The sequence below is a fragment of the Pantherophis guttatus genome, chromosome 3 (assembly GCF_059756535.1).
Source record: "Pantherophis guttatus breed Tessera chromosome 3, ASM5975653v1, whole genome shotgun sequence".
Taxonomy (NCBI): Eukaryota; Metazoa; Chordata; class Lepidosauria; order Squamata; family Colubridae; genus Pantherophis; species Pantherophis guttatus.
In genome coordinates this window covers 2069792-2086253 of record NC_142065.1, presented here as the reverse complement: position 1 = coordinate 2086253, position 16462 = coordinate 2069792, and the positions used below count along the sequence as shown (strand labels likewise).

Genomic DNA, 16462 nt, shown 5'->3' with positions numbered 1-16462 from the left:
CTACTAGGCCCAAAACAGGGCATGTGGGGTGTGTGTGCCTCCCCGCGGCCTGTTTTTGCTCCCAGGGGGGTGCAGGAGGCCAAGTGCTGCCTGTCACACCCCCTGGCCACGCCCACCATGGCCACACCCATCCAGCCGGTCATTAGGGCAGAGAACCGGTTGTTAAATTATTTGAATCCCACCACTGCAGTTGACTCCCACATTTCCTTTTACCAAGCAAGTGAGCGTGGTCTCATTTTACGGCCTCCCTTGCCGCAGTTGTTAAGCGATTAACAGGGCTGTTAATTGAATCCGGCTTCCGCATCGACTTTGCTGGTCGGAAGGTCGCAAAAGGGAATCACCTGACCCCCAAGACACTCCGACCGTCGTAAATACAAAGCCAGTTGCCAAATGTCCAAATTTGGATCATGTGACTACGGGGATGCTGCAATGGTCGTAAGCGTGAAAAACGGTCGTAAGTCACCTTTTTTCAGCGCCATGGTCACTTCAAACGGTCACTAAGTGAAATGATTGTAAATCGAGGACTCCCTGTATAATCCAAAAACTGTTCCTTGAGTCTTGACTTGGAAATGATTTGGTTTTGACACAGTGCCAAAGATTTGTTTTAATGGAGACAATGCAGTTAATCCTTGACCAGAGCTGGGTTTTTCAGCAGGTTCTGACCAGTTCTGGAGAACCGGTAGCAGAAATTTTGAGTAGTTCGGAGAACCGGTAGTAAAAATTCTGACTGGCCCCACCCCCATCTATTCTCTCCCTCCCGAGTCCCAGCTGATCGGGAGGAAATGGAGATTTTATAGTATCCTTCCCCTGGAGTGGGGTGGGAATGGAGATTTTGCAGTATCCTCGCCCTGGAGTGGGGAGGGAATGAGGATTTTGCAGTAACCTTCCCCTGGAGTGGGGAGGGAATGGAGATTTTACAGTATCCTTCCCCTGGAGTGGGGTGGGAATGGAGATTTTGCAGTATCCTTCCCCTGGAGTGGGGTGGGAATGGAGATTTTGCAGTATCCTTCCCCTGGAGTGGGGAGGGAATGGAGATTTTGCAGTAACCTTCCCCTGTAGTGGGGAGGGAATGGAGATTTTGCAGTATCCTTCCCCTGGAGTGGGGTGGGAATGGAGATTTTGCAATATCCTTCCCCTGCCATGCCACCATGCCACGCCCACCAAGCCACGCCCACAGAACCGGTAGTAAAAATTTTTGAAACCCACCACTGTCCTTGACGTACAGTCATTCGCTTAGCGACGGTTAGAAATTGCAACAGCACTGAAAAAAGTGGCTTAAAAAAGGTCCTCATACTTACAACCATTGAAGCGACCTCAGGGTTATGTAATTAAAATCCAGCAATTGGCAGCCGGCATGGATTTACGACGGTTGTAGCATCCCTGGGTCGCGTGATCCCCATTTGCACCGACAAAGTCAACGGGGCAAGCCAGATTCACTTATTGACTGCATGATCCACAGCAAGCGAGGATCGCAAAATCAGGCGTGATTCACTTAACAAGCGCCTGACTTGGCAATGGAAACTTTGCTCCGTTGTAATTTGAGGACTTACCTGTACTGAGTGTGGAAAGCAAAAATGTGGAAGGAGTGGTCTATGGATATTGTCCATCATCCAGGTTGTCCCAAAGGTCCTTTTTTTCAAGAAGCAACAGGACTTGTTTTTTCCTTTTGAAGACGTTTCACTTCTCATCCAAGAAGCTTCTTCAGCTCTGGCTGGATGGTGGGGAATGGAAGGGTTTATACTCCTTGCAGGCAGCTGGTCATTTGCATCCTTTTAGAAGGTCGTTGAGGCCACTTGGAGGTTTATCTGTGTCCTCAGAATCACCTGAGTGGTGGAAATGGGCATAGAGCCTTCTTCAGATCTGCACATCAGTGGTGGGTTCCTCCCGGTTCCTCCCGGTTCCGCCGAGCCGGTAGTGGTGACGATATGACGTGTTAAAAGGCAGTGTGGTGGTAGACCGGAACCTCCAAAAACAAATGAGTAGACCAGTACAGCTCCGCAAGCAGTTAAAAGCCTGGTAGACCAGTACCTCTGCTAAATCCTAAAGAATTGTCACATGACCATCAAGCCACGCCCACAAAATAAGCCACGCCCACAGAACCGGTAGTAAAAAATTTTAGAACCCACCCCTGCTGCACATGTCTCACTGCATTGTACTGTGTACCCCCAAGGATAAAACACCCAGACACAAACTGAGCAACGTGGTATATGCAGTACAATGCAGTGAGATATGTGTAGATCTGTATATTGGGGGAAACAAAACAGCCACTTCACAAACGCATGGCAGAACATAAGAGAAAAACTGATCAGAATTAGATTTGGTTGTCCATCTGCATTTAGAAGACAAAGACCACTCATTTGAAGACAGCAAAGGTCACATTTTGGATAGAGGGGATCGCTGGTTTGGAAGAGGGGTCAAAGAGGCCACCTATGTCCAAATTGAACAGCCCCTCCCTCGACAGAAGGGGAGGGATATGACATCATCTATCTCAGTAGTGAAATCCAAAGTTTTTTTTACTACCGGTTCTGTGGGCATGGCTTGGTGGGCGTGGCATGGGTGTGGCATGAGAAGGATACTGCAAAATCCCCATTCCCACCCCACTCTGGGGCCAGCCAGAGGTGGTATTTGCCGGTTTTCTGAACTGCTCAAGATTTCCGCTACCGGTTCTCCAGAACCTGTCTGAACCTGCTGGATTTCAACTCTGATCTATCTCCAGTCTACAACACAACTCAACAGTTCCAAGAAAGACTTGAATTCATGGCTGGGACAATGCCTGGGAAAATATAAGGAAGTGAAAAATTGACCAGAAGTGAATTTAGCTCCCCATCCTGTCCTTTTTTTCCAGATCTGGGACATCATGGATTACTGCACAGGACCGGAAGTACAAGATTCCAGACTAGATCTGGGTGAGGAATTTCTACCCAAGAGGAACGCCTTCTGTGATTTAATCCCAGATTACTGCAGAATTGCTTCAAGTTTTTCAGACGACAGAGCAATCCAGCAGGTTAGCAGAATAACAGAGGAGTTGGGAGGGACCTTGGAGGTCTTCTAGTCCAACCCCCTGCTCAGGCAGGAAACCCTATACCATTCTAGACAAATGGCTGCCCAATCTCTTCTTAAAAACTTCCAGTGATGGAGCAACCACAATTTCTGGTGGCAAGCTGTTCCACTGGTTAATTGTTCTCACCGTCAGGAAATTTCTCCTTAGTTCTAGGTTGCTTCTCTCCTTGATTAGTTTCCACCCATTGCTTCTTGTCCTGCCCTTCAGGTATTTCAGACAATAGCTTGACTCCCTCTTCTTTTGGGCCAGCCCCTCAAATATTGGAACCCTGCTATCATGTCACCAGTGGTGGGATTCAGCCCTCTATTATATTTTTCAGGCAAAATACCTAACAAAAATATTTCTGGCTTTCAATCTTTATGTTACTTTATCATTTTTTTTTCTAACCACGTGTATATTTTTGCCCAAATATTTATTTTTTGCCTTTGGGCAGTTCCACCACATGTGATAGTAAGAACCCGATATCTGGTTGCATTTCCAGCATTTGGCGGATGTGTTTTTGAACATCTTTGCTGGCCTTGAGCGCTGTTGCAACTTCCAACGGCCACTAAGCGAACCGTCGTAAGTTGAGGACGGACCGGTATTGACGACGGTTGCATCGTCTCATATTTTTTTCTCCTTTCGTCCAAGGTTTCCTGGATGGTTCTGCTTTCCCACAATGCCTTCCGGCTTCTCTCTTTCCCCGCAGGAATACGAAGGCTGGGTCACCAACCTGATCCCTCCCGTCTGCCTGAGTTCTTGGCGGGGTCACCTAAAAAATGTGATCAGCCTCCGATACGTGGAAAAGTTCAAAGCTGTCCTCACAGCCAGCCAAGACTGCACCATTAAACTCTGGCTCTTGACCGGAAGACACATGGGTAAGGAAGGCATTTTCATGGGTCTTGGATGGGAAGTGGGGGAGCTAGCTCGGGTGGGCCGGGGGAGGGGTGAGAAAAGGGGTTTCCCCCCCCACCAAGGAGCATTCTCCTAGCTGGTGCATCTTGGCTGGGTTGCTGTTAGTAAGTCCTTGGCTCTACCTATCATTAAATGTGTTATGTATTGCTGTTATGTGTTATGTATTGCTTCCTCCTCCTCCTCCTCCTCTCCTCCTCCTCCTCCTCCTCTCCTCCTCCTTCTTCTTCTTCTTCTTCTTCTTCTTCTTCTTCTTCTTCTTCTTCTTCTTCTTCTTCTTCTTCTTCTTCTTCTTCTTCTTCTCCTCCTCCTCCTCTTCCTCCTCCTCCTCCTCCTCCTCCTCCTCCTCCTCCTCCTCCTCCTCCTCTCCTCCTCCTCCTCCTCCTCCTCCTCCTCCTCCTCCTCCTCCTCCTCCTCCTCCCCTCCCCCTCCTCCTACCTATAAACACCAATCCTTCTCACACTGATGATGTTGCCTAGTTGGGACATGAAATGTCAACAAGAAAACAATCACACTCAGAGAGCACCCAAGACCCACATTGGTCTCCTCCTCCTCTTCCTCCTCCTTTCTGCAAACCCCACTCTCTTCTAACACTGATGATGTTCCCTAGTTGGGTCATGAAATATCTGCAAGAAAAGCACCAAGCTCAGAGAGCACCACGGACTCAACAGTCCTCCTCCTGAATGAAGGCAAATAGACACGTCCCAGGATAATGTTACAGGATCCAATCTGGGTCATTCACAGAGTCTTCCTCCTCTTCCTCCTCTTTCCTTCTGCAAACCTCAGTTCCTTCTAGCACCGATGATGTTCCCTAGTTGGGCCATGAAACATCTGCAAGAAAACCACCAAGCTGCCATCTGTCAGGAATGGTGTAAGGTCTCCTGCTTGGGCGAGGTAGGGGGTTTGGGGTTAGACTAGATGATATACAAGGTCCCTTTTAATCTGTAAAAGTAAAGAAGAGTGGACATGTGATAAAGCAAAAAAAATATTTGGAGTATGATTCATATTTTAATTCAAAAATTTTTGAAAATGGAGATAAAAATGAAACCAGAACTTTTCCTTTTGGGCTCAATGAAAAAAGAACTGGAGAAAAAAATTTGGCACTTCGTTATTTTATATGTTGATGGCAGCAAGGCTGTTGCATGCCCCAAAATGGAAGGAGACTTCGATTCCTACTACGGACGAATGGCTGCAGAAGCTGATGGAGTCGGCTGAAATGGCAAAATGGACTCCTTTGATTAAAGAAAAGAATATAAAAGTACTTTTGTTTCCACTTGGTGCTTGAAGTGGAAAAGAATGAGAGTTTGATTTTGGGTTTTACCGAGTAGATTGATAGATCTTTACAGAAAGGGCTGGTTCATATTATTATGAAAAAGCAAAAAGTTGTGATTTGATGGTAATGCCTTAGTTTACTGCAACAGAGAGAGTCGGAAGTCAGTGATACTTTTTTTTAAAAAAATTGATTTATATGCCGCCCTTCTCCGGAGACTCAGGGTGGCTTACAGTGCGTTAAGCAATAGCCTTCATCCTTTTGTATATTTATACAAAGTCAGCTTATTGCCCCCACAAACTGGGTCCTCATTTCACCTATCTTAGAAAGGATGGAAGGCTGAGTCAACCTTGAGCCTTGGAGAGATTCGAACTTGCAATAATTGCAGACAGCTGGAGTTAAATTACAATGCTTTAGTCTGCTGAGCTATCCATGCTCCTTTTCTTCTTTCCTTCTCCTCCCTCACTTCTCTTCCCCCTTTTCCTCCTCACCCTTTTCCAATTTATTTTTTGTGTTGTGTATCTTATTTTATTTTATAACCCAATAAAAATATTAAACTCAAAAAAAAAAAAAAGTTTATTTCTGGGTTGACTCTTAGGGACCTTCGGACAGTCGTTATGGAATCTGGGAATATCACACTTAATTCCAGCAGAGGTCCCCGAGGAAATCCGTCATGTGGCATCTCTACACACCCTCAAGGTTCTCAATGAGGGCCGGCAACCTCACTGGGAGTGAGTAAACGTACTACTTGGCCCATAATGCACAAGTATATAATGTAGAAGTATAGAATAGGTGGTACCTTGCTCAATAGTAGTAACTGTGAGAGGGATCTTGGAATCCTAGTGGGCAGCCATTCAAATAGGAGCCAGCCGTGTGCAGCAGCTGCCAAAAAAGCCAACACAGTTCTAGGCTGCATCAACAGAGGGAGAGAATCAAGATCACGTGAAGTGTTAATACCACTTTATAAGGCCTTGGTGAGGCCACACTTGGAATCCTGCATCCAGTTTTGGTCGCCACGATGTAAAAAAGATGCTGAGACTCTAGAAAGAGTGCAGAGAAGAGCAACAAAGAGGATTAGGGGACTGGAGCATAAAACATTTGAAGAACGGTTGCAGGAACTGGGTATGTCTAGTCTTATGAAAAGAAGGACTAAGGATGACATGATAGCCGTCTTCCAATATCTCAGGGGCTGCCCCAAAGAAGAGGGAGTCAAGCTACTCTCCAAAGCAACTGAGGGTAGAACAAGAAGCAATGGGTGGAAACTAATCAAGGAGAGAAGCAACCTGGAATTAAGGACAAATTTCCTGACAGTTAGAACAATTAACCAGTGGAACAACTTGCCTCTAGAAGTTGTGAATGCTCCAACATTGGAAGTTTTAAAGAAGATGTTGGATAACCATTTGTCTGGAGTGGTGTAGGGTCCCTTGCTTGGGCAGGGGGTTGGACTAGATGATGTCCATGGTACCTTCCAACTCTGTTATTCTATTATTCAGTGGAACCTCCAGAAGCTGTGGATGTTCCATTGCTGGAGGTTTTAAAGAAGAGATTGGACCACCAAATGACTGGGATGTTATAATGTCTCCTGCCTTGAGCAGAGAGGTTGGATTAGAAGACCTCTGAGGTCCCTTCCGGCCCTAGGATTCAATGTCCTAAATTCTATGGGACCTTCTTGAGGTGCTCATGGCACATCCCTCCCTCCTTCTTGGTCTCCCCCAGGAGCACCCGCAAAATTGTGAAGACCCTGAGCCAGCAGAGGAGACAGCAGTCCATTCTGATGGACTTGGTGAGTCCCAAGTCCTCCCTCAGCATCGAGGCTGTGGAGAAGATGCAGGACCTCATCCAGAAAGAGACGTGGATGACCCGGTATAACGACGAGCAAATCGAGGCTTCCTTTCAGAGATGGGAGGAGTCTGGGAAGGTGAGTTTCTCTCCCTCTCTCTCCCTCTCCCTCCCTCCCTCCCTCTCTCTCTCTCTCTCTCTCTCTCTCTCTCTCTCTCTCTCTTTGTCTAACTATTTTTGTCTGTCTGTCTGTCTGTCTGTGTGTGTTCTGTCCCTGTTCCACTCACGCACCCCCACAGACGGCCCGGAATTAATAAGCCACACAACAAAACTCTTTGAAGATAAAGCTGGCAGCAACCCAGTGGCTAGCTGCCAATTCAGACTTTACTCACACAAAACAAAGATTAGACTGCAAGCATTCCGATAAAGCAGGCAAAGTTTCCGCAATACAAGGATTAGTCCAAATGCAGTCCGACAAGGCAGGCAAAGTCCAGTAACGCAGAGATCATGGATTAGTTCTAGTTTTTGCTCGTCACAAACTGAACCGGCCACCACACCCACATTTATACCCTGTGGGGTATGGTCCAGTGACTCAGCTAATCTCTGGCACGCCTTCCCCTCTGCTGCGCACGCTTCTCCCTGCGCCTCTGGCGAGGGTCCAGCCAGCACTTATCTCCTTCGTCGCTGTCCACCTGTGGCTGCGGGGATGTGCTTGGCTCTGAGCCGATCGTTTGGCCTTCGGTGTCCTCCGGAGGCATTGCCAGAGAGGAGGGTCCTGGAGAGGGAGGCCTTGCCAACTCCTCTCCCTCACTCTCAGAGTCTGCATCTGTCGATCGCCCAGGCTCAGGCAACGGAGCCACAACAATCTATCTGTCTCTCTCCTATTCTATTCTATTCTATTCTATTCTATTCTATTCTATTCTATTCTATTCTATTCTATTCTATTCTATTCTCCATTTAATTCCATTCCATTGCGTTCCATTCCATGTTTTCTCTCCTCTCCTCTCCTCTCCTCTCCTCTCCTCTCCTCTCCTCTCCTCTCCTCTGTTCTGTTCTGTTCTGTTCTGTTCTGTTCTGTTCCGTTCCGTTCTGTTCCGTTCCATTCCAGACAAATGGCTGTCCAATCTCTTCTTAAAAGCCTTCAATGATAGAGCACCCACAACTTCTGAAGACAACTTCTGTTTCACGGGTTAATTGTCCTCACTCTTAGAAAAGTTTCTGCTTAGTTCCAAATTGCTTCTCTCCTCGGTTAGTTTCCATCCATTGCTTCTTGTCCTAGCCTCTGATGCTTTGGAGAATAGGTTGACCCCCCTCTTCTTTGGAGGAGCCCCCTCAAATGTTGGAAGTGTGCTATCATGTCATCCCTAGTCCTTCTTTTTTTTTCTAGACTGGCCATACTCAATTCCTGGAACCGTTCTTCATACATTTTAGTCCTCCAGGCTTTTAATCCTCTTAGCTGCTCTTCTCTGCACTTTTTCCAAAGTCTCGACATCTTTTTTGGTAATGTGGTATAAGCCATGAGTAACATATCCTGGTTTGTTTGTCCACCTGCAGAAAAGCGACATCCTGGGCCACGCCTACAAGCAGAAGTCCCGCCGGCCTTTGCTGAAGCAGCTTCCGGAGGTGAAGGCCTCGGTGGCCAACAAGGACCAGGTGAGCAGAGAAAAGGGAGCTTTGAATGAAGGTGGAGACTTCGGAACTTCTCTTTGAGGGCCCACAGCTCACATGAGCCAACTTCTGGAGTGGGCTGGGAGTTCACCCATGTTCCTGGTCCCACCATCTGCTGAAGCTTCCAGAGATCATTTCTGCTTCAAGGTTTACAGTTTTCTGTTTTGTTGTCACTGAATGGAAGGATTTTGGAATCCTTGGTGCTCTCTGATCTTGGTTGGGTTTTTTTTTTTGCAGATGTTTTGTTACCATACTAGGTGACATCATCCGTGCTAGAAGGGAGAGAGGGTTGTGGGGAAGAGGAGGAGGAAGAAGAGGAGGAGGAGGAGAAGGAAGGCGGGAGGAAGAGGAGGAGAGCTGTTGTGTTCTTAGTGCCCTCTGAGCTTGGACCTTTCCTTGAAGATGTTTCATTACCAAACTTGGTACTGTCATCAGTGTCAGTAAGAAATGGGATTGAGGAGGAAGAGGAGGAGAACCGTGGAGTTCTTGAAGCTCTTTGAGCTTGGTTTTCTTACAGACATTTCCCCCAAAGGTGCTTTTTATCCAGAGGCAACTGAACTTTCTTGGTTTTTCTTTGAAGACGTTTCACTTCTCATCCAAGAAGCTTCTTCAGCTCTGACTGGATCATGGAGAACGGAAGGATTTATACTCCTTGCAGACAGCTGGTCATTTGCATCCTTTCAGAGAGTCATTGAGGCCACTTGAAGGTTTACCTGTGTCCTCAGGGCCTTCTTGGTCTTGTTGAAAGAACTGTGTTGTAGACCGAAGTTAGCTGGTGTTGTATCCCTCCCCCTCTGTTGCGGGAGGGCTGTTGATCTGTCCCCGTCCACACACACACACAAACACAGCCAGCCGAGGGTTAAGGAAACACTTTGGCACACACCCAGGTCTTTATCTCCAACTTGGCAGCGATTTACACACCGTCTGCCAAGTGCATTTATTTCCACAAAACAGAAAGATAAGATACTTAGCGTACAAAAGTCCAATCAGAATAATATTCCTCTCAGCAGTTTCCGGACGAGGCTTTAGTGACTATCCAAGGTTTACTTTTGTTCGTCACAAGGATCACTGGCCACCACCCTCTATTATATAGTCTCTAGGGTGTGGTCCAGAGACTCAGTTCTAATCCCTAGCACACCTCCTGAGCTGCTGCAATCGTTTATCACGCCTTCGGAGGCGTAAGTCCAGGAATGATGTCTCTCCCTCGCTCTCATCCGAGCCACCTGTCTCCCGGCTAATCTCCTCTCCCTCGGCCGGCACCTGAGACAGTGCCAGAGGGGAGGGGCCTGGAGAGGGAGGCCTGGCTGACTCCTCTTCCTCATGCTCGGAGCTTTCTTCCTCCGATGGGACAGGCTCAGAGGGCGGGGCCACAACAGCTGTTCAGTTTGGACACAGATGGCCCTATTTGACCCCTCTTCCAAACCAGTGGTCCTCTCTGTCCAAAATGTGGACTTTGCTGTCTTCAAAAGAGGGGCCTTTGTCTTTTTAAATGCAGATGGATGTGTCCTGACCTAAGCTCCCTTAAAAAGCAGGAAGCAGAGGCTTGGCCCTGGCAAAACCACTTTTATTTACACGACTGTGAATTCCTTTCATTCACAATCAGCAAGGCCTGTCCAAACAGTCTTTCAGAGGAATATTTATCAACACAGACCTTATCTCGCTTGGCAGGCTGCCACGTAACTCGTTTCCAAATGCAGTACAAGGCAAAACTTGGCACGGAGTCTCTCAGAGTCACGGAACGGACAAATTGTTTCCTGCAAAAGCCCACTCCCTGTCTGCTCCTCTTTTGTTTCCTATGGGAGGGGCCAATCACCTCCAAGGTGTGGCTTTACTCCCGAGTCGGCCCTGCATTCTGAGTTGTTCTTGTCTTCTGGCAGCTCTGCGCATGCGCACACTGGGGACAGGCTCCAGCTGTTCCTCTGCCTCTCTGTGCCTCCAACGCAGAGCCCTTGTCTAAGCTTTCCCCAGCCCCCAGGACTGGCCCAAGTTCCTCTCCAACTGTTCTGCCCCAGGTACGGATCCCAAAGAACGCAGCACACACAAAGTCCGTTCAAACCTCAGTTTACTGAATAAACCAGTCTTTTACAACAGTGGCTGTTAATTAATTGCATTAACAGCCACCAAGAATTCAAAGAATAATAACTGAAAGCTTACTATGGTTGGCAGAATGCCCAGAAGCAATTTGCAGGAAGCTGATAAGATAAGCAAGACAAGACACAAAGGTATGTGAACTAAGTTGTTCCCTGCAAATTGCTTCAGTCAGCGTTCCTCCTTAAATAGGCTAAGGGAGTGGCCAATTAGCCCCAAGCCTTACTCTCGAGGAGACCTCCTCCTGAGGAGCCACTCCTGCCTTTTGGCAGCTCTGTGCACCCGTGCATCGAGAAGAGGCTCCTCTTTTTCCTATTCACTTATGGGAGCTTCTGGAGGTTCTGAAGGCCCTGGCTGAATCCCTGCCTCTGGCACCACATCTTCTCCAGCCTCCTCATTGTCCGGCTCGAGTGCCAGCTGCACAGGCTGCTGGCGCAGCACCACACCAGCCTCCTCGCTGTCCGACTCTGCTGCCAGCTCCGCTGGCTGCCGGTAGGACACAACAGGATGGCCGAATCTAGTCCTATGTAGTCCTAGTTCTCCTATGTTGTGCCATGTGTTTGTGAAGTGGCTGTTTTGTTTCCCCAATGTACACATCTGCACATGGTTCAGTGCATTGTACTGCATATACCAGGTTGCTCAGTACAGGGCTTTGGACCAAGTTATTTGAAGGACCATCTTTTCCCAGTCTCATCTATTGGACTGTGGACTGTTCAATTTGGAGACAGATGGTGTCTTTGACCCCTCTTTCAAACCAGGTCCTCTCTGTCCAAAATGTGGCTGTCTTCAAAAGAGGGGCCTTTGTCTTCTAAATGCAGAAGGACAGCTGAATTTAGTCCTGATGGACTGGAAGTATAAATCCTTCCCTTCCCTACCATCCGATCAGAGCTGAAGAAGCTTCTTGGACGAGAAGCGAAACATTGTTAAGGATATTGTTGTGTTAACCAACCAGCAGAGTGTTGAGCACAGGGAAACGGAGCTGAGAGCGATGAATAAAATACATACAAACTGGTTTATCAAAGTTTTTTACTTTGTAGTGAAAAACAATCTCATAGTCTTTAATCAATCCAAGTCTTAGCCATGCAAATTAGTCCAGTGATACAAGAGTCTTCTTACCATACAAAACAGCAGTAGGTAATAAACTGCAGCACATTCACGCTGGTAACAGATCACGATGGTAGCATATCCAACCACGATGATAGCATATCCACACACAATGGTAGCATATCATCACACGATGCTGGTAGATCATCAATGACTACATTTCAGCTCCCTTCTTAAATACAGTTACAACAGAGCTTATCCAATCAGGATACAATGACTCAGCAGTACTTCTTAAAGTCATAGAATACATATTCATGTTAAAGTCATAGAACGTATATTGCCTGGACAACCTGTTAGACATACACCATATCCTAACAAACATCTTCCAAGAAAAAACAGAAAGTCCATTTGTTGCCTCTTGAAAAAAAAAAAAGCACCTTTGGCTTTAGAGGTTTAAGTTGCAGCAGGAGTGACCACGCGGGTGTAACCACGTTTTCTTTCCTCAGCCGCGGATCTACCACTGTATCCAGTACACGGATCTTCACCCGTTGATCAGTCCTCAAATCCCTGATGTTTTGGCGGAAGCCCAACAGATGCAGGCTTTGGCGGACATCAAAGGTCTCCGGAAGGGAAAACGATGGATGGCCTTGACTGGCGTGATGAAGCCCACTGTGAAGAACATGATGGTACGCAGGAACGCCCTCGTGGCCAAGGAGTGATTCCCCCAACCCAAATGTTCAGGAGCTCAAACTTGCAACTCTTTCCAGGCCCGATCCGGTCCCGTCTCCAAATCCCTGCGGAAGATTTTTTGCAAAAGGGTTTTAAGCGACCGAAGGTTGAAAATAAAGAGAATTAGTGAAAGTTCCATGGCTTGGGTGGTCTCTCCGGCCCAAAGGAGGGTGGAGGAGGGTCCCCGCTGGAGAAGGACATTCGGGGCTGATGCATAAGGTACCCCCTTCAGAGCCGGAGATTCAAGAGCAGGTTTTTAGAGGGAGGGGCTTATGATCCATTCCGAAGGGAAAAATGGGCTGATCGATTTCCTTCGTGGTTTCAAAGTTTTTTTTATTTTATTTATAACACAACACAATATAACAAACACAAAACATAGAACATAGTATATGTTCCCTTTTTACAACTGTTTCATAACGGTAAAATTCTAATATTTACATTTCCCCCCAATTCCCCTTATACTATTCATTTCCTTCTTGTCCCTTTTTCTCTTATTTATGCTATAATTCCTAACAAGCACAATATTAATTTTATACATTTTATACATTGTCCTATAAACATTTTACATTTATAATTTCTCCCCTGTCATTATTGTTGGCTTCAAAATTTTATTAGTTTATCAGAATATAATATATAGGTAGTCCTCAGAATGACAGAGATGGAATGGACCTTAGAGGTCCATCCTCCCCTCCCCTCCTCCCTCCCCTCCCTCTTCTCTTCTCTTCTCTTCTCTTCTCTTCTCTTCTCTTCTCTTCTCTTCTCTTCTCTTCTCTTCTCTTCTCTTCTCTTCTCTTCTCTTCTCTTCTCTTCTCTTCCCTTCCCTTCCCTTCCCTTCCCTTCCCTACCCTTCCCTTCCCTTCCCTACCCTACCCTACCCTACCCTACCCTTCCCTTCCCTTCCCTTCCCTTCCCTTCCCTTCCCTTCCCTTCCCTTCTCTTCTCTTCTCTTCCCTTCTCTTCTCTACTCTTCTCTATTCTACTTTACACTTCTCTTCTCTGCTCTTCTTTGCTCTTCTCTTCTCTTCCCTACTCTTCTCTGCTCTGCTCTGCTCTGCTCTTCTCTTTTCTTCTCTACCCTTCTCTTTTCTTTTCTTTTCTTTTCTTCTCTGCTCTTCTCTTCTCTTCTCTTCTCTTCTCTCCTCTCCTCTCCTCTCCTCTCCTCTCCTCTCCTCTCCTCTCCTCTCCTCTCCTCTCCTCTCCTCTTCCTTCCCTAATTATGGCTAGATCCTAACAGTCACAGCTTGTAAAGACAGGTTGTCCATTCTCAGGTCTGTTCAAATAATGCCTGGACAGCCATCTATCTGGGCTATTTAAACTCCCACCCAGGGCAAGGGGTTGGAGTGAGTAACTTCAGCAGCCCTTGGGTGGGGAAAAAAGAGTCAGTAAAGCCTGCAAGTGAAGCTTTGGGTGGTTTTTACAAAGGCCAGGCCATTTCTTGGGTGTGGGGCAACCTGGTCTCTATTTGGCTTCCACATGCCAGGATCTACCTGGCTGCCAGGCTGGGGTGCCCCTAATGGCATTGACTGACCTGAATTGCGTCCTCACCTCGTCAAGATGACGTCCGTCCCGGTCCTGTGCGGCACCGGCTGGCTTTTCATTAGCCACCGTTGTTCCTGACTTTGATCTTCTGGGTGGGCTTGGCAACGGGCGGCAAAGAGTTGGTGATGGATATCAGGGCTTTAGTAAGGCCACACCTGGAATCCTGCATCCAGTTTTGGACACCACATTACAAAAAAGAGGTTGAGACTTTGGAAAAAGTGCAAAGAAGAGCAACTGAGATGATTAGAGGGCTGGAGACAAAAAAAATATGAAGAACGGTTGCAGGAATTGGGTATGTCTAGTCTGATGAAAAGAAGGACTAGAGGTGACATGACAGCAGTCTTCCAATATTTGAGGGGCTGCCACAAAGAAGTTGTGATTGTGGTTGATTTGTGTTGTGGTTGATTTATTTTCCAAAGCACCAGAAGGCAGGACAAGAAACAACAGATGGAAACTAACCAAGGAGAGAAACAACTGGGAATCAAGGAGAAACTTCCTGACAGCGAGAACAATTAACCAGTGGAACTGCTTGCCACCAGAAGTTGTGGGTGTTTTATCACTGGAAGTTTTAAACAAATGGTTGGGACAGCCATTTGTCTGAAATGGTATATAGCAGGGGTCACCAACCTTTCGGACCTCAGGGACCACTAAATTCATAATTTTAAATCCTGCGGACCACTAATGTGATCTGCCTAATGACGTGCTGGGTGGGCGTGGCCAGGTGGTCATGTGACTGGGTGGGCGTGGCCAACTCGATGTCACTCACATCGAGGGATACCTCCCAGCCCCTCCTCACCTGCCCGCCTGGTTGAGGAAGCCCATCAAGTGGAAATGCTATCCAGAAAAATAGGTCAGAAATCTAACTTCACCCTATTTCTATGGAGATTTTCCGTCATCATGGTTTTCCTCTGAAGATGTTTCGCTTCTCATCCAAGAAGCTTCTTCAGCTCTGACTGGATGGAGGGGAATGGAAGGATTTATACTCCTTGCAGACAACAGCTGTATAAATCCTTCCATTCCCCAGCATCCAGTCAGAGTTGAAGAAGCTTCTTGGATGAGAAGCGAAATGCCTTCAGCCTTGATGCCTCTTGAAATTGCACCTTTAAGATTAACTTCACCATGCTTGTCCTCCAGTGGGGTCAATTCTCAACTTCCCAAATGATGGACCTGCCCTTTCCTGGTGGTCTCCCATCCAAATGCTTTTTTTAGTTTCTAGCAAGTCTACACGGGTGAACCCATGAAGTCAAGAGGATTTAAGTTTGACCGGAAAGGGACTTCACCCGAAAAAAAGATTGGGAACAAGAGATCCCTCACCCCATCACCAGGTCGAAGTGGAAGCTATGACCACTTCTGGATTACTCTCCACCCAGGTCCTGCAAGAAGGGTGGAAAAAATGGGAGAAGAAGCCCATTCAGGACAACCTTCTTGTGAAAATGATCATCTGCCCAACATCTGCTCTTTTCTAAGAGAAAATGGGCTGCCGGCCTCCAAAGCTTGTTTCATCTTGGCTTAGACCCAAAATGAAAAGCAGAAAAGAAAGGAGAGGTCCCATCTTACTCCACAGGTGTTGAGAGATGTTACTCAGCCTCAACCTGTTCCCCAAAGCACCTGAAAGCAAAATAAGAAGCAACGGATGGAAACTAATCAAGGAGAGAAGCAACCTGGAACTGAGGAGGAATTTCCTGACAGAACAATAAACCTGTGGAACTGCTTGCCTCCAGAAGTTGTGGGTGATCCATCCCTGGAGGTTTTCAAGCCAATTGGACGGCCATTTGTCCAGAACGGTACAGGATCTCCTGCTTGAGCAGGGGGTCAGACTAGAAGACCTCCAAGGCCCCTTCCCACTCTGTTATTCCACTCTGATCTTCTCTGCAGTAAGGCTCTGTCATCCCCACATGAGAGAGGGCTTCTCTTAGGCACACCTTCTGCATTGTTGGCTCTGTTCTCCGGCTCCTTTGTGTTATATAAGGTCACTTCGTTCCCGGCTGGGTGAGATCTGGGGAAGGCAGCCGCCGACGGTCAGATCAAGATCAAACAGATCTTCAAGAGGTAAGGTGCAAGGAAGGGGTGGAGAGGGGACCTCTGGAAGTAGAACACCCCCCGATCGACACTTTCAAACCCCAAGGTTGAACCAATAGATAGATAATAGAATTCTTTATTGGCCAAATGTGATTGGATATACAAGGAATTCGTCTTTGGTGCATATGCTCTCAGTGTACATAAAAGAAAAGATACGTTCGTCAAGAATCATAAGGTACAACACTTAACGATAGTCATAGGGTACAAATTAAAAAACAGTCTATATAAATCATAAGGATACAAGCAACGAAATTACAATCATAAGTGGGAGGAGATGGGTGGTGGGAACGATGAGAAGATTAATAGTAATGCAG

General features: G+C 46.9%; 1 protein-coding gene across 1 annotated transcript in view; it reads left to right on the top strand.

The window, feature by feature from the left end:
• The window catches only part of EFCAB8 (EF-hand calcium binding domain 8), a 60849-nt gene extending 48187 nt beyond the window's left edge, over positions 1-12662 (top strand). The window contains exons 22-27 of the mRNA XM_060692709.2: positions 2846-3004; positions 3750-3918; positions 5821-5953; positions 6939-7140; positions 8556-8654; positions 12308-12662. Of these exons, the coding sequence (XP_060548692.2) occupies positions 2846-3004; positions 3750-3918; positions 5821-5953; positions 6939-7140; positions 8556-8654; positions 12308-12520 (975 nt within the window). The 3' untranslated portion in view covers positions 12521-12662. The remainder of the gene's footprint in view (positions 1-2845; positions 3005-3749; positions 3919-5820; positions 5954-6938; positions 7141-8555; positions 8655-12307) is intronic.
• Positions 12663-16462: the final 3800 nt, after the last annotated feature.